We start from the raw sequence: 23,003 nt of genomic DNA on the forward strand, positions 1-23,003 counted from the left end.
TTTGCTTTTCACTATATGTAGGGTTGCTTAACATATGATGAGCTGCTTATACCTTGCAGAATCATGGTCTCTGGTTTGTGTCCAAAATTATTTTCCTCCTCTAGTCTAAACAAAAAATCCCCTTTCTATCACATTTTAGCTTTAGGTAATATGATTGAAAATATGAGTGATGTAAGGTATATTTTTATAAATTAGGCAGAACATTTAACCTTAAAAAGATGTTTTTATTCAGCATAAACAGCTTTAAATACATTGTCCCATACAAGTAAGAAAACATTTGATTCATTCATGAACATGATATATCAAAGATTCTAAGGACAAGTTGTTTAATGGCACAATAAAAAATGAAATGTCTTTAGATATTAAGACAAGAAGAAGTACGCTACATCCTAAGAACAACCCACGTCCTACAAACACTACGTTATCCACTCAGGGACAATACTTTTCATATACGTCTCCTCCGCCCTATAATGATCATGGAGAATCCTTCATCTTAGGTAGCACCATTGAAAAGCATTTGCCAGCTGCTTACCTACAAACAGAACTACCAAATAAGGTAAAGCTTTTAACCCATCTGCTGCCAGAGGGCATTTGAATATATTATCCAGCCACGCATTTTGTGCCCTTGTAAAGGGCTTAAAGGTAGTGTCAAGAGCAGCACTACACTGTGTAATATACTTGATGAATTCACAGCACAGTATATAAGTAAGGCTTTATAGAAGTGTTACAATACGCAGAGCAATGTTTCAGGATGAGAAGATGCTGCTTCATGGGATGGTTGTGAAATGCATTTCAATGTATGACCACATGCCGAGTTACAAACTGGAGCTTATGGGATAAATCACAGTCCGGTCTCTCTTAACTCTCTCTTATGGAAACGTCAGGCTCTAACAGTTGTTGTTTTTTTAAGCAGACCATCTTGATTTTCTCCCTGATGTGTTCTGCTGTGGAGGCCATATCACTTGGACTTCCAAAATACTGTTCACTTCTGCAAAACAAAAAACATTATGCAACATGGAAAATTGAAGATGCATCCACAATCTTGTTTTCTTTGTACTGAAAAAGTTTAGAATTAAGAATATACATCATTGTTTTATAGATGCCTGAGTTTTCACCGTAGGGGATTTCCTCAGTCTTTTTCAGGGGGGGGACACAGAAAGTTTTATTTATTTAGTTTAATAGAATTGTGACCAAGTCTGTGTTTGGTACCAGTGTGGTAGTTTTGGGTCAGATTTGATTACTCTTTGCATCCCGTTGGTGGATATTCTTATCTCCTGTCCAAGAGACTATAGTCACCTCAGTGTGCCACTCATACATAGAATGATATAGTGGACATTCAGAGGGCAAGTAATGACACACAAGGATATATATAGTATTGTTGTTTTAGTAAATAGACATCTCAGTGAGTGACAGCCCACGTTTCCCAAGCCATATACATGTATGTGTATTGAAGAAAGGATTGATGTGACTTTCTACAAGTCCTCCATGCCTACTATATCGCACCTATATATTGCAGTACAGAAATCTTCACTTTTGCTCAAGCTTTAACAATATTGTTAATTTCTTTACTAGTAATTCGGCAATACAGTGACCCTTCCTGTGCTACAACCCCTTCTGTCTTCTTTATTAAAATACACACTTAAAGTGGACTTAAACCAGGAAAAAATACAAGGAAGTATTACTATTTGACAAGACATGTGTCTCTTGTCAAACTACTAATTCCCTGACTCCTGGGAGGTTTATATTTCAGCTCCAAACGACACAGTCCATGTGTTGTGTAGCATGCAGAGCAAGCCGCTGGGTATAATTCAGTCAGTGAGGCTGATTGCCTTCTCCACAGAAGTCTGCCATGGAGTCAGCGGTGAAGATAACTGTGCCCATCCCTGCAATGGTGATAGGTCCTGGCTTGTAAATGTTGTATACATAGAACTATTTGGAACTTCAGAAAATATATTAGGAAGTGGAACTTTCGAGTTTTTATTTTCTGCAATGTTTGTGTTTAACATTTCTTAGGCCCTTTTATGTAATTTTTCACGTGCAAACCGTTATAAAAAAGACCCACCAAAGCACAAAACCTGTAGGATTGGAGGATGACATCATTGATTTTGTACTTTCCATATACATGCAAATGTTTGTAAATAAAAATACAAAACAACCCCTAATAGTGTAAATATTGTGCAACATGAAAATTTACTAGCATCATATTTTCTTAAGGCTTGAGCGATAGATTGAAGATTTCTGTACTGCAACATATAGGTGAGATATAGTAGGCATGGAGGACTTGTAGCAAGTCACAGCAATCCTGTCTTTGATACATGTTAAGAAAATTAGCTTTTTTGGGAAAGGGGACCGGAGAAAAAGAAAAAGAAAATTACATGACAAGGAAGATAGGAATGAGGAGCAGCAGATTGCAACAAAAGTGGGCCGGAGAGAGGAGTGGCAAAATGGAGCCCATGATGGGGAAAATTGGCCTAGAGGACCAACTTAATGTAATGAAAGGGGGTCATGCACAGCCAAGAACAGGATACTTGTTGTATATTGTATGTTACATAGTAGGTTAGGTTGAGACATAAGTCCATCAAGTTCAACCACTAGGGAAATAAACATATCCCAGATATAAAACCCTATAAGACATAGTTGGTCCCGAGGAAGGCAAAAAAAACCCTGGTACTTCAACAGGGAGAAAAAAATTCCTTCCCGATTCCATGAGGCAATCGGATGTTCCCTGGATCAACAACAGCCACTGTTATTTTTACTTTAAAGCCTTAATACCCAGTTATATTCTCTGCTTCTAGAAAAACATCCAGCTTTTTCTTAAAGCAATCTATAGTAGATGCTGAAACTACTTCCTGAGGGAGCCGACTCCACATTTTCACAGACCTTACAGTGAAGAATCCTTTCCTCTTGTTCTTTGTAATGATCTCAAAGTGAGTAATTAGGAAGAGAGTTCTCTATATGGACCGTTTATATATTTATACAGGGTAATCATATCCCCCCTTAAACGTCTCTTCTCAAGGAAGAATAGATTCAGTTCAGATAATCTCTCCTCATAGCTGAGCTCATCCATTCCTTTTATTATTTAGTTTCCCTTCTCTGCACTCTCTCCAATTCAACAATGTCCTTTTTGTGGCCTGGTGCCCAAAACTGGACTGCATATTCCTGATGGGGTCTGACCAATGCTTTGTACAGGGGCAGGATTATTTCTCCATCTCGACAGTCTATTCCTCTTTTAATACAGGAAAGTACTTTGCTAGCTTTAGCTATTGCAGCTTGGCATTGCATGCTGTTATTAATTGCATGTTGTTAGCTCTCAAGTGCATAATTTTACATTTATCTATATTAAATGTCATTTGCCACTTGGCTGCCCAATCAAACAGTACATCCAGGTCTGCTTGTAGATTATAGACATCATGCATGGACTTAATTCCATTACATAGTTTGGTGTCAGACTAAGATGTTAAACAGTAAAGGTTCCAACACTGAACCCTATGGTATACCACTAAAAACCCTAGACCATTCAGAGCATGAATCATTAATTACAATTCTCTGGATGCGATCTTTAAGCCAGCTCTCTATCCATTTACAGATTGACTTTTCTAAACCTATCAACCCTAATTTGCATATTGGACTTGAGCTCTTTTCCTTTTTCCTTTGTGTACACAGAGCTAAAAAAAAAGTGTTTAGTAAATCTGCCTTGTCTTTATCCCCAGTTACCAACCTAGTAACATCCTTTAAGGGGCCTACATGCTCAGATCTGATCTTTTTGCTAATATTTTTGAAAAACTTTTGTGTTTGGCATCCCTTTGGCAGACAGACCACACACACACTAGGCTAGGCTGCAGCCACTGAATTTATACACTTTGTGGATGTATGCAACAGCTTGTTAGCCACTGACCACATCTATTTACAAATGACCAAGTGTCTGCCAACATCTCATTGTAAGTGTTGCACTGATGTGTAATTTTGCAGCTGATGTAAGGCTTAATGAAGCATTTGGCTTCACAAATTTGGCCTTACCCCCTTGGCAGTGAACAGGTTAACAATACAGTAATATAATTGTATTTTATTGTATTATAATTGTATATGCTGTATTTTATAACACTTTCAATATAATGACAGTGTCTCTTAGTATAAGTAAAAGTGTCTCTTAATATAAGAGGCTGTTAAAATTGCCTGGGATAAGTCAAAGCTAGGGAACTGATGGCAAAGGGGGTATTCATATTTGCTGCTGCAATCTGTATACAGAAATGCCAGCATACCAACAGATGATATACATTAGGAAAATAAGTTTACGTTTATGACATAACACCAATGTTAACTACATCTCACTGGGAAATCATGGTCAAGACAGAGTGAAATGACATACCCATCAGGATAAATTACAGGTACTGTTAGTCTATCCAGCAGTGATTTCCCAACAGCTTCAACTTCATCAAGTTGTTCAAAATCCAGCACGGACTCTGGAAGTTCTGGATTTTCTTGTAAGATCTGAAAGAGGAAAAACAAAACCAAAAAGTAAAACCAATAGCAAACTCACATACAGGTTGGTTGTAACATTTCCCAGTTTGAATGGTAACAACCTAATAGTAATTCATCACAATGTAAAACATGTTTGAGAATCCCACCTTCTCTTTTATCACATTCTGGTAAAGCAATCAAGGTTATCCTCACTGCTTTACAACTAATATGTGGCACACATGTTGGGCAAGGGCTGCTTCGATCAAATCAAAGACTTCTGAGTTGCTTTGCTCCATGATAGGTTTCCTTAAAATGCAATCATATGTTTCCTAACTGACAGTTGCCTTAACCATTTTAAAGATGATCTGTTGCCCTACCTGGAAGAAACAGTCCAAGGGTCTGCGTCCACCAATAAACATTACCATCCATGTAAATGCAACCCTGATTGAAGCAGATCCACTGTACCTGTCCAACTGATACCCATCGACACAAATGCTTTTTCTAAGCTGTGACAACATATCAGAGAATTTCTCATTGGTTTAAAATAAAAAAAACTCTGCCTAACAGTTTTCAATTTTACACGGGTGTTCTCCCAATGGACAAACACGTTGGAAAATGTGAGCTCAAATTCATGTCTTTATCATGCAAGTTTGTGATTTGATGCAAAGCACGAAAATTGTTTAAATTGCTAAGCATTTTCTATTTTGTTTCCTGGCTACCTGAGCTCCAGGGATGGTTGCAGACTTAAAGCAATCTGATAGTTCACCACTCCTGTATACCACCTAAACTACATCCCTCTACTGTAACAGACATAAGGTTTGGAAGGAGTCTGCATATATACTACAGCAGTGTTCAATACAAACTCAATTTTACTAACAGATGGCAGAGTACAGATCTCCGAGTGATTTCTTTACTTGTTTATATTTAAGAATATCCATACTTTTGTAGCTGTGGTGTGAAGTTCCTGTGATGATATCTTTCCCCATACAGATATCTGTCAGAAATCTCCATCATACCTATGAAAATGAAATGGTAGCTTGCGCAACAAATAGAAAATTACCAAATACATTTCACACAGCTGTACGTTATTATCAGACTTCAGGATTTAAATAAAACTTTGGTTAGACTAAATATTCCCAGTAGATAAAACTACAGACTCTGCTATGAAAATGTCAACTTACATTAAAGCGTTTCCGACATACAAACATACTGCCTCATACCTACCCATCCCTAAGTGCATTTAATAGCTTGGTTGAAGCTCCTAAAAGAAAAGTAATTGAATGTTGTTTTCCCCTAAGCTAGATTAAAAGAAAAAGACTAATTACACAGAATTAAATGTTAAAGTATTCGTATCTCTGCTCATCATCCTCCTATTGGCACACTAAAGGTGCGTACACACTTCCAATTTTTATCGTTCCAATCGAACGACGAACGATCGATTGGGCAAAAAATCGTTCGTAAAAAAGTAACCAACGACGCCGACGAACGAGGAAAATTGTTGGAAACGAACGACCGGACCGGCGGATCGGATTGGACGACGATCGTTGAACATCGTTCGTGTGTACGGTCGTTCGTTGATCGTCCATGATCTGAGCATGCGTAATGAACGAACGCTCGTTCACTTTCCTGTCGTGCACATAGTTCCTCTATCGCTTAAACGATCGTATCTATTGTGTGTACAATATCTACGAACGATCGTGTCGTTACCGCTATGTGCAGGATCGGTGCTATACGATCGTTCAGATATATCATGCAGGAACGTTCGTCATTCGTTTTCTGACGATAATAATTGGAAGTGTGTACGTAGCTTTACATGTAGCTTAGCCGGTTGGCTTCCAGTCTAAGTGTTGTGGTACAAGGACCAATGTAGGCTTCTGTCAGTGGGCCTAATTTACTTTACCAACTAATGTCAAATAATTTTTAGGAAATCTATTTCAGATTTGCTGAATTACTCAGGTTCTCCCATAATAGTCTACCTTCTCCAGTCTTCCTACAGGCCCTAAGTCACTTCACAGGTTGCAGATTTGCTCCAGGTAAAGCCAGCATAAAGATAGCAACTTGTAATCATCAAGAACCAACCAATAATGGCAGTTCCCATTTTTTTTATATGGACAGGGAAAAGTTGTCCTTGGTCTGGGTAGAAAGTAGCACTTCTGTACACAGAAATCATTTTTTAAATTTATACTACAGAACAATGATGAGATTTTTTGTGTAGCTATGATTACAGTATTCCCACATCTATTTAAAAGCCCCAAACAACAAAGTACATGCACTTAAAACTATTCTAAAGAAATAATTCAATCCACTCCAAACGCACTTCAGCGCTGGGCCCTTGAAAATGAAAGAACTCTATTAAACAAGCGAGAAGTGCTTTACAGAAATGCACGTGACCTTTAAATGACTGAAGCTACTTGGCTTGGGTCATATGCAAATGACTCTAACCTTTTCGGCATTTGAGTGAAAAGCGAGCGCCATTTCCAGCCGGTGAACCCTCTCTTCTGAGGTTATCGTAAACTGTTTCCATACTCTGTTAAGTTTCGGGAGTGTGTCCCCTGATGACCTTGACGTACATCTCAGAGACTGACATAACACAACTGTGGCTTGCAGTAACTGTCGTCCATAATCGTATGTACTCTGTGAAGAGGACCAACAAAAGAAGCAAATTATAGATAGGAAAAATACAATTCTTTGTTCTCATTGTTAAATTGAAGAGGTTAGCTACAGAAACTTTGGTTTCCAGCTAGAATGTAAGGTAATTATTGAGTCTAGCCATTTTGTGTAACGATAGAGGAGCTGATTGCAAAAAAAAATGGATTGGAGGGAGAACAGAGTTGCTTATAGCATCTATAACTTCTTTGCTTTCATCTCCTTTGTACTTTGAATTTGATACATTCCTATAACTATTATCTTTATATTCTGCTGAAAAAAAGGGAAGTATAATTTAAGGCAACATTACTTCATGGGGCATTATGTGTCAACATAGACTCACAAAAAAAAAAACAAGAAACCTGCACCACTTCCATGCAAACCTATTTCTATATAAAGTTCGGCAAAGTATTGCAGCCCGGTACATCTTAAACAAAGGTAGAACAGAATAAATAAGGGAGGACAATTGTCTGAAATGTCAATTTACAACCAGTACCAAGTCTAAATGGTACTTACCTGGGCAACGTCCACAAATTTTCGGTGCTTTTCTATCAAAATTTTAGTTTCTTGACTGTCGTCTCCCAGCCTGACGTGTGTCTTTAACAAGGCATCCAGTAATTCATTTAACCATTCCACTGCCTGAAAAAGATACATACTTTTATTGTAGCAGATTTCATTTATAATTTGCAATAGACTCAACTGAACTTTTGGCATTAAAAATGTACTATAAACATAAAATATTTACAGATTTATGTGAAAAAATCTAAAGTCTAATATAAATGTCTGAAATCAAAATAGAAAATGTGACTAAAGAAACTTGACAGATGTATTTACAACCTGACACTCAACCCTCATTCACACAGGACTAGTCATCTATCAGAGTCCACAATTTCTGGAGGCTAATCTCATTCTCATTCCTACTTTTTCTGCACATTATCTGGTAAAGGTGCCGAGTGCCAATACAGAGGCTTCCAACTGATGAAACAAAGATATGAACACTCTGCAAACTGCTAATGTGAAAGGAATTCCACAAACAGCTTTTTATAAATTGGTAAAAACATAATATTTCATATCCATTCAAAATGTGTTACAAGCACAACTGATTCATTTGGACAACATAGGTCATTCTATTGACTCCATTTGTCACAGATCTCCATGGTTTTTACATTTTCACCAATATAATGTGTATATTTTCGTTACTGATTAACCATTGGCTTTGTTTTTACCATTTTGGACCAGAATTAAAAAGTGTAATTTCACTGTGTGGCCATTCTTGTAAAAACTATATCCCCTAATCCTCTTGCTGTGGCCCAATTCATTTCTCTGGGAGAGCCTTACTCAGCAGGAGGCTGCTATGAATATGGCTCTTCCAAAGGAACCAATGATTTTGCAAGACTATCGAGGAGTGCATGTTTAAAGACGAAAAGCTTTGCAGGGCCCCACATAAAAGCTCCCAGGAATGGGGAGAAATGCATGTACATAACTTAGATTAGAAAAAAAGGGGGTGCAGCACCACCCCCTAGCCCCATGCGCCGGAAAAAAGAAGAATTCCAGGACAACAAGGGACCGGATTGAGGGAAGGTCCAGCGCCATTGAGGGATCTGCAGGATTGAAGGCAAGTATTCTTTTTTTTATTTTCACTTTAGTTTTGCTTTAAGCTGGAGTTTGCACTGCAGACACTTATTCTAAGTAGTAGTACTGCCTAAACAAGTTGACAGAAGGTTTTAAAACAAACCTTCTTCTGTAAGCTTCAGCACTACTTATGAAAGCATTCTAGCAGATTGTATGCTACCCAAAACTTTGTTATGCCCTGAAAAATTGTACTACTCCTCTAATCAGTCTAACATTTGTATGTACAAGAGCTTACAGGCAAAAAGTAAGCATGTTTTCTAAAAACCCATATAGGGGCTTTGATGGATTTAGCATTGGGCATGAACCAATAGGTACAAAAACATACAATCAAGTGGTATTAAAGACATCTTCCACCAATAGACATTCCAATACATATTCATAAAACGAAAATTTATTTGAATATTTAAAAAAAACATATACAGTTAAGTCCATAAATATTCGTAAAGAGACAACATGTTTCTAATTTTGGTTCTGTACATTACCACAATCAATATTAAATAACTCAGATGCAGTTAACTGCAGACTTTCAGCTTTAATTCAGTGCGTTGAACAAAAAAATATGAGGAACTAAAACCCTTTTTAACACAACCACTTCATTTCAGGGGCTCCATTGACTCAAAGGCTATTTCATGGGCTGGTGTGGGCAATTACCTCGTCATTATCAATTAAGCACATAAAAGGCCTGGAGGATCACAGAATAATTTCCATGGTGAAGAGAAACCCCTTCACAACAGCTAACCAAGTGCACAACACTCTCCAGGAAGTAGGCGTATCGATATCCAAGTCTACCATAAAGAGAAGACTGCATGAAAGTAAATACAGAGGGTGCACTGCAAGGTGCAAGCCACTCATAAGCCTCAAGAATAGAAAGGCTAGATTGGACTTTGCTCAAAAACATCTAAAAAAGCCAGTAGAACAACTCATGATCCAAAGCATACCACATCATCTGTAAAACATGGCGGAGGCAGTGTGATGGCTTGGGCGTGCATGGCTGCCAGTGGCACTGGTACACTAGTGTTTATCCATGATGTGACACAGGACAGAAGCAGCCGAATGAATTCTGAGGTGTTCAGAGACATACTGTCTGCTCAAATCCAGCTAAATGCAGTCAAATTGATTGGGAGGTGTTTCATAATACAGATGGATAATGACCCAAAACATAGAGCCAAAGCAACCCAGGAGTTTATTAAAGCAAAGAAGTGGAATATTCTTGTATGGCCAAGTCAGTCACCTGATCTGAACCCAATTGAGCATGCATTTCACTTGTTGAAGACTAAACTTCGGACAGAAAGGCCCACAAACAGCAACGGAAAGCCGCTGCAGTAAAGTCCTGGCAGAGCATTAAAAAGGAGGAAACCCAGCATCTGGTGATGTCCATGAGTTCAAGACCACAGGCTGTCATTACAAAGTATTAAAAATTAACATTTTATTTTCAGGTTTTTATTTGTCCAATTACTTTTGAGCCCCTGAAATGAAATGATTGTGTTAAAAAAAGGCTTTAGTTCCTTAAAGCTGAAAGTCTGCAGTTCAACTGCATCTGAGTTGTTTCATTTAAAATTAATTGTGGTAATGTACAAAACCAAAATTAGAAAAAAGTTGTCTCTGTTCAAATATTTATGGACCTAACTATAGCATTATCATTGGACATACATGATATACATTACAGTATCATAAATAAAATGCGTTTGGCATGATGTGCTTCTTTAGGGAAGAAAGATGATGAGACTAGTAAGTCCTAATTGCAGTTTTATGCCTCCTGCCCTTATAGTAATAAGTTCACTGGTTACCAATTACTCCCCTTATGATGGGACTATGGGGTAGAGTGTAATATAGATGAGGTGTATTGTGTGTCACAAATAATCAGCCTCAAAATGTCCTATTAGAAATTAAGGAATATAGATTGTATTTTAAGTTATGATACAGGTGTTACTAAAGGGCCCAACATGTTAGTTTCTCCAGAGATGATCCATGAAGAGCCATGCACCCATGGCTGACAGGGGTAAAGATTTTCCCTCTACACGTTTTGGCCACATTTTCTGCCATTATACCCGCGAATAATCCATTTCTCAAAGTGTATTTAAATACTACTACAATATTTCAAGGCAGAGGTAGGACTGGAAAACCAAAAAAAATGTTCAGTGTAAAATAGGTGATCCTCACAGATCAATGTAATGTAGGGCACTAGGGAGGGGATGGACTTATGTTTTTTCTTGCTTATAACATTCTCAGTTCCAGTAGCACAAATCCTCATTTGATAATAAATGCAGGTTCTATATTTTTATTATGAAGTTATTTACTATTTTAGGGGAACATTTTTTTAAATAAAAAAATGGAAAACAGAAACCTTTTCCCCAAATTCGAAATTCTGATTGCCACTTGTAACTAACATTATATTTATGAAAGCGGTGACAGGTTTTCTTCCCTGGTGATTAGGCTTCTAAAAGTGGAGGGGTACCATGATAGCTCTAAAGTGGTGAACGAGACGCCTTATATTGTTAAAATGAGTAACGGTTTTCTACTTTCTAAACTATCAACTTTAAATGTGTTTTTTGGGGGAAAAAAAAAAAATCAGTGATTTTTATTGCGACCAGGGAGTTTTCAATGTTCAAAATGGTAAATGCTATCTGGTGATTTTACTGATCACCATTTATTATTACGGCAAACAGAACATGTAAATGCAAAATTGGAGTTAATTCTAGAAAAGTGCCTGAAAAGCAGTAACCTTTTCAGGTAAACACCACTTTTATGAATATGGCAAACTGAAAATGGCCTTATTTGTGTATAAGTCTTTCTGGTGAAAATCCCGTTCATCCCTTTATAAACAGGACAATATGTTTTCCATTTTACCTTTCCAAATGATATATCTCATCTTTCATTGAAATGCTCCAACATGACCGTCTGTAGACTAGTTCAATAAATTGCATCTATTTTGTTCAACGTGAAAGATTGTTCTTACAAAAACGGAAAGACTGAGGGCTTATCATCATCTATTTCAGATTATATATTTAGCATCAATCAATCATTTTTGGAAGACATTTTTTTCCCCTTTCTTATATTCCTTATTGTGGATTTGTGCATGTAAACTTTTAAATTATAAATATAAATTGGCAGACGGTTCAAGAAGTGTCTATCTTTCTGGAAGAATGAAGGAAAAGAGCAAATGTTCTTATGGGACAATACTAATACTATGTATTTGTATATGTGAGTCATTTGTTTCTGAAGTGCAGGATAAAATCTAAGTAGAGAGGAGAACTTCTGCTAACTCAAAATTTTTTTTGATAGTTTTGTTTTTCTTTCATATTAAGGAAGCTAAATGACTATGACTACTTTGAAGTCTCATGTTGAGCTATCCCTATTAGTAGGTTTAGTAACATTCAACTATTTGGACCCTGCAAAGCTAAATGAAGTACTAACAAGTTAGTGACAACCACCCATAGGTGATGGGATATAAAAATACTACAGCAAAATTCCATTCTTGGGAGTATTAGGGGAAAAATTATAAATTGCTAGCGGTCCAAACTAATGGTGCTAACCTGAAATTTAAGCAGAGGCTAGAGTTCACATTTTAGGAACTTCATTCCATATTGCACACAAATTCTATTGAATACTCTGAAACAAGGAGCTACGATTTGCAACAAAAATATTGATTTCAACTTGCAGAAATGCCGACTTTAGATTGCCTAAGCGATTTAAAGTAATCAAGGCCTTGCTCCATACTACTGCCAACAAGTTCTGCTAATTTCCTTAACACCCACCTGACAAAGTCACCAGATTAAACCCACAGAACTACAGCTAACCCAATCAATAGATTTCAATGAGAGTTGATTTATGCCAAATCATGAACTCCATTCTGTGTTGTGCTGCTCACTGGGAACACAGCTTCAACACTTGTAGAATGAAGATGGTGCTCAGAAATAGCTTGTCCTTAGCTTTTTCTGCCCTGTAAGGTCACCAAAATACTTTGCTATAAAAATCGCTATTTTTAAAACAATACTACTAATGAGTGTTAATGTATATTTGCTTACAGTTAAAAAAAAAATGTTGTCCATTTCACTGGCATAGGCAGCAAAATGTGAGGAGTGCATATATCTGTTCACTACTCTCTGTTAATTAGCAATAATGAACAGACCTGACAACACCAGTGTACAGATGAATGCAACCATTGCTGTATTTCTTACTTGTGCTGCATCTTCTTCACACTTAAACAGCTGTACCATCTGTAACATTTTTAGCCTCCGCACGTCCACCATATCTTCACACCTGAAAAGAAAAGAAAATCACATTTTCACAGTGAAGTTTTTATTACCACCCGTCTTTAGGCTATGCACAAAAATAACTAAGAATGCCATTAAAAACTTGTTTTAGCTCCTGCTGGTGGATTTCCAGTACCAGTAAGGACCATGTACCTATCAATACATCTAAAAGATTTAAAGTATCTTAAAGTCAAAGCTTGTCAACACAAGCCTTTAAGGTGGCCATGAAGGAATAGGAAACATAGCACCAATATATCTGTAACTTGTGATTACGGAGCAGATTTTTACATGGCACACCTGCTTGTGTTAATGTGCCGTTATCTGATCAGCGAATAATTAGAAAATTAGTCCATCCTCAATTTTTGCTGTAACAAAGGATCAGAATTTGCATTGACCAATAAATTCCTATGTAATTTAAGCAGCCAGTTTCTGTAAAGTTATCAATGATCAAACCAATGGTTCAAATAGAGCTCCCTCACCTGAAAGATCTTCATAAAGCTACAGACCAAAGAAACATACTATCCCAGCTGCTACTCTGAAGGTATCAGTCACATTTTGAGACTGAACAGATTGTGGGCAATAAATATTTGGGCAACTAACATCCAGACTGTCTTTAGAAGTCCGATTTTGGCATCATCATATATGGGAAAATCTTCTGAAAAATGCAAATTTGCCAGGTTAGCTAAAGCTATGTACACACGTCCAATGGTTCTCGCCTGATAATCGTCTCAGGGCCAATATCGGACGAGAATCTGGCGTGTGTACAGTACCCGTCATCCATTGTCCCAACAACTGTCCTGGCGGATCCACGGACGATGGACAACGAACGATCCTAATGCAAGGGGAAGGGGGAGAGCGCGCAGCAGGGTGCTGCTCCGTCGTTCTCCCCCTCCCCTCTCCATAGAGCAGAACGGTGCTGTATGTACAACACTTGTTCATGCATCGTGCAGTCCTTATTCATTGGAAAAGATTGTGAAAGATCCTTTCCAACGACAATAATTGCACGTGTGTATGTAGCTTAACAATGCTGGCTTCCCCTCCCTCCCCTGTGCCTGCCAGGACTGAATGAGCTCACACGTGACTGCACAAGAGTAACGTCATCCCGGCCTGGCCAATCAAGATGGCTGAGGATTGCAAGGAGAAAGAGAAGATGGCAGTGTTTTGCTACAGAAGGTGAGCAGGTTTAGTTCCTCCTTAAGCCCCTTTCAAGTTGCGCAATGTTTTTTTTCAGCAGCCTAGGCTTCCCTGGTGAATATGTGCTGGGTCTTATGATCTTAACTGCAATGCTCAGGACAGTTCTAGCACTCTGACTTGCACAATACACCGGTATGTATGTGCTGCACCCAAGAGTATCACCCCTCTGCTGATGTCTAGGCATCTTTGTACAGACAAGCTCAAACATGTTTTGTTAAAGTGAGAGAGGACATTCTGCTAGGAAATACATGAAGGAAAAGTGTAGGTATTTATGCTGTAGTATGAAGTGCTCTGATACGGATATATAATTGCTGGGTCTGAAAGCAAAACCTTAATGTTCTTTGTGTAGAGCCGCTTAAGGATAAGGTGATAGTAACTTCACATAAATATGCATGATGTCTACAACACTACAGTGACAGAGATAACGCGCAGACCTACTTAGATTCTGACTAGACTGTGGCAGTCCTGGGGGCTGGCAGGAAAATCAGCTGGTGTAATCTCTACAAATGTGCTGAAGGCTGAATCACTTGTGATCAAAATCACAAAGGATTTTGCACAGTGTGATGATGGTGATGAAAATTGATTAATCCTGTCAGACCTTCACCTTGAAGGTTGGAAACATTCTCTTAAAACTTTTCAAACAGATTTTTTTTTTATTTTTAAGTGTCAATCAAATTTTAATATTTATTTACTGTCTCACATAAAATGTGCAGTCTACAGGAGAATAAAGAAATAGTCATCAGATTTTTACATAAAGCAAAGCGGTCCTTGAACTTGGCAAGAAATATATGGAAAGATTACAGAGATTCAAAAGGGTAGATTAAGATGCCAAGCATCTTAAACTTACTGATAATGAAATATAAGACATACGAATTTGATGGGTATACCAGCTTACAACAGGCAAGCCTGCTACAAGTGCCAACACAAGACTGTGGTGTATTACAACACTGCATTCATGTAACAGCTAACAGACTCCCCAGCATATGTTAAATGTTGCCTGACATTTGATATATGTGTCATTTACATTAGGGTAGCCAGGTTACAATCATTAAAATTAGTATTCACATATTCCTAGAAGTAAGAGCCTTTAGAAAACCTTTACTGACCTGCAGCTGCTAGGATGACATAACTCCGGTGTAGGCAGGGGATACACAAATGCAGCTCAGGGACTCTGACAGTTAAAGGAAACATCAGCTTCTTCAGTTCTACTTTAAACATCTGTTCTATTTAAATCTGATCAAGGATCTAACCATTTTAAATGGATCTCCGCAGAACCTGTAATTTTTTTTTTTTTTTTACACGGGAAGATGTATTTGTTTATTGTGACACAATATTTGTGTAATAATTCTCACAATAGAAGTCTCAGAGATGATCAAATAATTTCACTGAGCCACATAGTGCTCTTTCTGGTGACAAATCAACAAATCTTTGTTAACAGAATATATGAAAGAGCAAGACATACTGAATACTGTAATAACTCCAAACATGTTCTCACTGAAAGTATTGATCTACTGTCTCTTATTCTACAGAAAAATAAATTTTGTTGCTTATTGCTACCAATGACATTCCCCTTCTCAGGCTGTATGAAAGAAAAGGGAAAGTCTGATTGGTTCCTCTGTGGTAATGAATGATTCTTTTTTTTTTTATACACATTCAGTTATCTATTTCACAGATGTTGTGGTAAGGATCATCTCACCTCTGTTTCCTCATTTGCATGTCCTCCATTACACCCTGAATATGATCAACATTTTCCTTGTTTTCTCCAGTGACATCTTTCCCATAGGCCCAAGAAGCTTGATTGGAAATTTGATCTAGAAGATTTTGACCTTTCTCTCGCAAGCCTTGAAGTCCGGTGTCTATTAAAGAAAAACAAAAATCACAAAGTGACAGAACAGACGACAACGAATTGTCAAAAACAAATTTTAAAACTCATGATATTGAACAGGTTTGAGTTAGCTGGTAGTTCACAATATAGGGATTTTGGCTCCAGAACCAAGCAAAGCAGCTTCCTAATATGCAGTAAGAACATCTGTTCGGACATTACAGTAGTGCTTGGTGTCTAATAAACATTATTATTATTATTATATTATTATTATTATTATTATTATTATTAATAAGCAGAATTTATACAGCGCCAACATATTACGCAGCGCTGTACATTAAATAGGGGTTGCAAATGACAGACGAATACAGACCGTGACACAGGAGGAGAGGACCCTGCCCCGAAGAGCTTATACTCTAGGAGGGGGGAGAATTAGCACATAATAGAAGGGGAGATATGTAGTGGTGGGAAGTAGTGACAGTTTCAAAAGACAGAAGAAGATGGGTAGGCAAGTTTGAAAAAATAGGTTTTGAGTGCTCTTTTAAATTAGCGGAAAGTAGGAGCAAGGCGAATAGGACGAGGAAGACTATTCCAAAGAATTAGGACAGCTCTAAAAAAAAAAAAAAAAAAAAAAAAAAAAGTCTTGTAGCTGTGCGTGTGATGAGGTTTTGAGTGAGGAAGTCAGTTGTAGGTCATCAGAGGAGCGGAGAGTGTCTGGGGAATGTTGGGAAAAGCACAGTAGCTTGAATTTGATTCTATGGTGAAATGGAAGCCAATGTAAAGATCTTCAAAAAAATGCAGCATAAGAGGAGCGGTGGAAAGGATGGATGAGTCTAGCTGCAGCGTTCATAATAGTTTGTAGAGGAAAGAGTCAGGTTAGTGGAATACCAGAGCGGAGGAGGTTACAGTACTCCAGACGAGAGATAATAAGAGCGTGTACAAGGAGTTTGGTGGTCTCTGGGGACAGGCAGGGGCAGATTTTGCATAGGTGAAAGTGGCAGGACCTGAAATTTGGGGGGTAAATAAGAGGGCAGAATCAAAGGGGACGCCAAGACAATGTGTTCCCCAAAGAGGGGAAGGACCAATAACAGTGGTATTAACAGTTATTAATATGACAGGGGGAGATTTGGAATTTGAAGGGGGAAGATGATGAGTTCTGTTTTATCCAGGTTGAGTTTCAGGAATCGGTCAGACATCCATGATGATATGGCTGACAGGCAGCATGAGACCTTATCCAGGACTGAGGGAGACAGGTCAGGGGTGGACAGATAAATTTGAGTGTCATCAGCATACAGATGGTACTGTAAGCCATAGGAGGATATGAGACTACCGAGAGAGGAGGTGTACAGAGAAACGAGAACTGGTCCAAGGACTGACCCTTGGGGAACACCAACAGGGAGGAGAGTGGGATAGGAGGAATTACCATTGAAGGAAACTTGAAAGGAGCGGTCAGACAGATAGGAAGCAAACCAAGAGAAAGCAGTGTCACTGATACCAATATAGCACATGATTTGTATTAGAAGGGGGTGATCAACAGTGTCAAAAGTGGAGGAAAGATCAAGGAGAAGGAGTGAAAAGTTGCCTTGAGACGTAGCCCTGATGAGGTCATTGGCCACTTTGGTAAGGGCTGTTTCAGTGGAACGGGCAGCTCGAAAGCCAGACTGGAGAGGGTCAAGGAGAGAGATGGTGCTCAGGTAATGGGCGAGTCTTTTGTAGACAAGGCGTTCAAGAAGTTTGGAGACATATGGGAGAAGTGAGATAGGATGATAGCTAGAAGGTAGGGAGGGGTCCAATGAGGGTTTCTTCAGGATAGGGAGAATTATGGCATGGGGGGGGGGGGGGGGGTGGAGTATTTACCAGTAGAAAGGGAGAGGTTGAAAAGTTTGGTTCAGCGGGGGCCAGGGTGGAGGAATGGGCACAGAGTAGATAAGAGGGAATTGGGTCAAGAGGACAGGTAGTAAATAGAAGCGATGAAAGAAGAGAGGAGACTTCCCCCACAGTAACAGGGTTGAGGGAGACCAGTGATGATTTACAGGTGGAAGGGGTGGCTATGGTTGGAGTGACCCGGTGAGCAGTGACATCATGTTTGATTTTGCCACTTTTCTCTCTAAAGTAGGTGGCTATGTCTTGGGCAGGTTTAGGAGGGAGAAGAGTTTGCGTGGGTTGGAACATATGACTGGAGACAATAAGGACAAGATATTTTCATTGGTAAGTTTAAAATATTCTACCAGAAAAGATTGACTTGCTAAAAATAATCAATTGAGAGGTGTACTGTTACTGTTGGAACTGGTAAAAAAGAGTGAATGAATGGGGAAGCATTTTTGAGAACAAAGCCAACATTCACAAAGGGCCTCATGCCATACAGTGGCTGCACATTATTAAGCCTTGTTTTATTTTTGCAGGGCATAAAATGGATTCCTTCTTCATTCATATATGAAAACAATTCCTGCAGTTAACGTGGATGGAAAATAGCTGCAACAAGCATACTGCAACCACAATCACAGTGAGTGCATACTACTGTGCTTCGGTGACATGACAAGGTATTATGCCACTGGCTCAGCAAGGTCATGTAATATTGGCAAGCACCATCATTTTCAACACCTATTTCCTTTAAGAAAGAAACCAATTAAAACATTTTACAAAGGTCTCCTTTAATCTGTGCTTGCATAGTAATGAACGTGCAGAGAAATATATCTGCTCCTTACCAACACTTTTCAGCTTCTCCTCAAGCAGTTTTAATGTTTGCTGAATTGCTGCTCCATCTGTAGGGGCCACATCAACACACAGCATCCCCAGCAGGCCATCCAATTGCTGCGACAACTGACAAAAACAATATTTAGGAATTAGACTTCTGCGGTGCTTAGAACTGTGAAGCAAGCTGTTACTAGGCTTGGCGAAAAAAAAGGCTTTTCTTACAGAAATATTACAGCTTTATGACTGCCGAGAATCAGGGGTATTGTTCATAAAAAAAAAATTGTGGTCTAGTTTCCTGAAAAATGTTCATTTCACAGCTGGATTAAATATAACATGTGAAAACAGGATGCCCATAAGACATTGCTTGGCCTGACACGAACAGTAAGCCCAGAGGTGGTTTATGGACTAGGAAAATATTTTATTGCGTTCATATTCTTACACAGGCTCTGGTTCCGCTTACTCAATTGAAAGACCTTGGACAGAATAAATATAAACACTAGTTTATTGTTACCTAATACATTTTAGATTTTTTTTTCTATTCCGAGTTGCTACAGTGAAGGTTATAATATATATGAAGTCAGCACAACTGAGAGTAAACATGAGACACTTATCGACATTAAAAAAAAAAAAAAAAAAAAAAAAAAAAAGAGAAAAAAAAACAAAACACTTTTTAGGAGTTTTTATACTTACCTGGTCTGTCCCCCTAGAAGTTTTGTCATTGGAAGAATGTTTACATCCAGCACATTTCCTGTATGTCCAATCCCTGCGTCCCTCAGTGCTTTTTTTGTTTTCTCCTGCTGGTCCCTACACTATAGAACATAGTGATGCCTGGTGAGCAACACTCCCAGAATATCGATTTTGAAAATTAAACAAGTGGAGCCTTAGTATTAAGGTAACATGGGTGTGATATTGGCAGTAAAAAGCAAAGTAAAAATTCTACTATGTTTTATTGCAGAAAATGCATCAACTGCCTGATCTTTCAATTTCAAAGTGGAATTTTAGTATGTAGGTCCAAAAAGGGCCTTACATACCAAGGGTGTATTACTCTCCCTGAGATAACAAGAGGAAGCAGGCAATTAATAACAGATAAATGTACCTTAAAACCTTAAATAAACAGACCAAAAAGGAAGCAAATTAGAGATTTGTTTGAGTGTACATATATGTTAGGGGTAAGTAGAGGTTAAGATAAAATGAATAGTAAAAAAGGGTAGGAAATTCATTAGGAAATGGAGGTATAGGTTGCATACCGATTCCCCCAAGTGCAACATTTTATATAGTATACAATTTATTCTTTCAGGCTAAACCTCAAGCAAACCACTACCAGTATAAATAAAGCTCAAATATACACATATACTATTTTACAGGACAAAAGATATGTATTTGTGTTCTGCCAGTTGTCTGAACAAGGTATGTTTGTCACAAAGCATAGCCAGGTCACAGACCTCACTTATCTCTACAGTATGAAGACTTTGATTGGAACAAGGAGAAGAACAACACTGATAAGCTCATCACACTATTCTCTCCTACTTTATGTTAAAACTTTTAAATGACAGAACTGTGGAAAGCAATGGAGCTTAGAATGAGGAGTGATGGTCCTTGCGCTACTGATGAAATAATGAGAAAAGACTGGGGTTTACTTGGCAAAACGAGATATTCAAATATATCCATTTATATAACATCCAGAGTGCAAATCACAATAGGGATCAATTACAAAAACAAAAAAGAAGTGATTAAAAAAAACATTCAGTCTAAGGCATCCCTGAACTGCTATAGGCAGGGAAATGCCTTGCTTACTAGACAAATCAGTTGTCTAACTAAGAATTGCAACAAATGTAGAAAGGAGGCTTAGTTTTCTCCAATCTGACGCATTTCACCAGAAGGCTTCTTCACAGGTTTTTTTCTTTGAATTTATCATTTTGGCCTATCGTGGGCTAAAAAAGCCCGGGCGACTGTTTCTAGCATCTCGGGTTTGATCGCATTCTTTTCCTTCCCACCACCAGTTCATACCGCTTCTGCATGTCATTTTGTGCACTGATTGCTCTGACGCTCGTAGTCGGACAACTAATTGTCTAGTAAGCAGGGCATTTCCCTGCCTATAGCGGTTCAGGGATGCCTTGGACTGAATGTCTTTTATATCAGTTCTTTTTGTTTTTGTAATTGATCCCTATTGTTTTTTGCACTTTGGATGGAATACAAATTAATATATTTGAATATCTCCTTTGCAAAGTAAACCCCAGTCTTTTCTCATTTCTTCATTTTGACCTATTATGGAGTTGGCAGATCTATTACTGACAAGATAGAGTTAGAGTCACTCCCCCACACTGTATTGTTACTTTGCGCTACTGATACTAGTACTGCTGTGTAAAAGTGTACATGTAAGATTCTAGTTCTGAGTAACAACACATTTAAAGGTTTTCTAGAATTAAAATTAAAGTATGCATTTTTAAAGGTTTGCATTGATTACAACAGCACCTGGTGATCCTGCTAGTAAGAGTCTGGCCACAGACTTCTTTTACTTAGGGTGATAATGCTAGGCTCCCCTATGGTGTTGTCATACTTTGTTACTTTTAAGTAGAATTTGCCCAACTAGTAAGAAAGTTACTGAAGAAATGCCCACCTCTCCAAAAATTGCATATATATCACTGCAGAGAGTAGTATATGTGCACCTAGAAACAACATGCACATGAGAAAAAGCTGCACAGCACAAAGGTTATAATGGCAGATAAGGGAGCCTGAAACAATGATTAAATAAAAGCACACCCTTATAACTCAAATTAATTCTGGGGGTTTTAACTTTTTAGGTTTAAATTTTAGATTAATGAACACATAAATTGATCCAATAGTGTTTTAAAAACTTCAAAAGTCTGCTCATGCATAATAGACTGAGATAATGCATTTTACACCCAGTTTACGTTCATATTTTGGTCTGCTATCACAAATCTACCTCTACTATAAATGTATTTTATGATGCACCAAGCTACAAATCTGTTCTTTCAGACCTTTTGCCGAAACACTTGGTGAACATAAATTCAGCTGGCCGTGTTTGTCAACTGTAGCAGAATACAAAACTATTTGATGAAATGAACAGCAATACCTCCTGAGCAACACTGTGAAAATCTAGTGCTATCTGTAAAAGATTCTGACGAAATTCTAGCTGGCTGGCCTGTCTATAACAGACATCGCTTAGTCGCTGCTGCAAACCCTTCAGCTCCACCAGGTCCTCTTCATCGCCAGCATTAAGAAGCGCTGCAATTTGTTGGTTCAGTTCCACATACACGGCAAACCATTCCTAGAGGGCAACAGATGAACAATGATGAAGCAAAAAGAATCATCCTATACCAATGACATCAGCTATTTGAACAAAAAAAAAATACCATTGACAAGCCTCATAAGAAATTTTTGTTAAAGTAGACATATCACAGCAATATATTTGAAATGAAGATTTTTTTTTTTTAATACATACCCATACAATGATTTTACAGACACATATGTAACAATTCCTGATGAATGCCCAATATAGGTCAGGGCATACTACCAATCAGCATTTACAGGGCAGCAAATTGTAGACAGCAGGTATGTAAATGTCACACAATAACTTTTTTAATAAAGGACAGGTTCACTTTTTCTTTAATAAATTACTAGATTAAATTGGTTTTAAAAGTGGACAAAGTGTCTGATTCTAAATCATCTGATATCACTGACAAACACATTTTTTTATTTTTGTAATGGTTTGAGCTCTGTGATTCTAGGTTATACAATACAACAACAGAGATACAAGCAAGGGTTTTACTGCAGTTGGGGGGACATCTGTATGGAAGCTGGATTTTAGCGCAATAAACTAAAATCAATCTATCCTATATTCCCTATAACTTAAATGCTAGATTTTAATCACCTGAAACAAATGTTCTGTCTTGGGTAAAAATCCAGCTTCTGTACGGCCGTCCCCGAACATCATTTAGGGATCAATTCTGCTGAAGTGGGAAATCAGCTCCTTCTCTTCCTTACACTCTCAAAAAAGAATGAGCAGTGTTCCTCTATTCCTTTTGTCTCAGGATATGATGTTGAATGATTTATTTATTGTCATTGAAAACAATGCCTGTAACCAGCTTTAGTGCTGCACTGCTGCCAATGAATCTCCTGCTTTAAAGATAGGCAATCAGGCCGATAATAATAGCACTGTGTGATGGAGATATTTTGTGCTATTGCCAGGTCTGTTATCAGAAATAATTCTAAATCATTAGTTCAACAGGGTAATATTTTGAAATCTCCTCTGGTTAAGAAGGGTCAACAGACCATCTTGTGGA

At 38.1% G+C, this 23,003-nt stretch overlaps 1 protein-coding gene across 6 annotated transcripts in view; it reads right to left on the bottom strand.

The window, feature by feature from the left end:
- Positions 1–203: 203 nt before the first annotated feature.
- SESTD1 (SEC14 and spectrin domain containing 1) overlaps positions 204–23,003 on the bottom strand; it is a 98,521-nt gene continuing 75,721 nt past the window's right edge. For all 6 annotated transcript variants that reach the window (XM_072418404.1, XM_072418407.1, XM_072418401.1 and 3 more), the window contains 8 exons: positions 21,794–21,988; positions 18,711–18,825; positions 15,880–16,039; positions 12,915–12,996; positions 7,621–7,743; positions 6,901–7,092; positions 4,367–4,488; positions 204–988 (listed from right to left, as the gene is read on the bottom strand). In XM_072418404.1, coding sequence (XP_072274505.1) covers positions 859–988; positions 4,367–4,488; positions 6,901–7,092; positions 7,621–7,743; positions 12,915–12,996; positions 15,880–16,039; positions 18,711–18,825; positions 21,794–21,988 — 1,119 coding nt within the window. In that variant the 3' untranslated portion in view covers positions 204–858. The remainder of the gene's footprint in view (positions 989–4,366; positions 4,489–6,900; positions 7,093–7,620; positions 7,744–12,914; positions 12,997–15,879; positions 16,040–18,710; positions 18,826–21,793; positions 21,989–23,003) is intronic.

Source organism: Pyxicephalus adspersus, chromosome 7 (assembly GCF_032062135.1).
Source record: "Pyxicephalus adspersus chromosome 7, UCB_Pads_2.0, whole genome shotgun sequence".
Classification (NCBI taxonomy): Eukaryota; Metazoa; Chordata; class Amphibia; order Anura; family Pyxicephalidae; genus Pyxicephalus; species Pyxicephalus adspersus.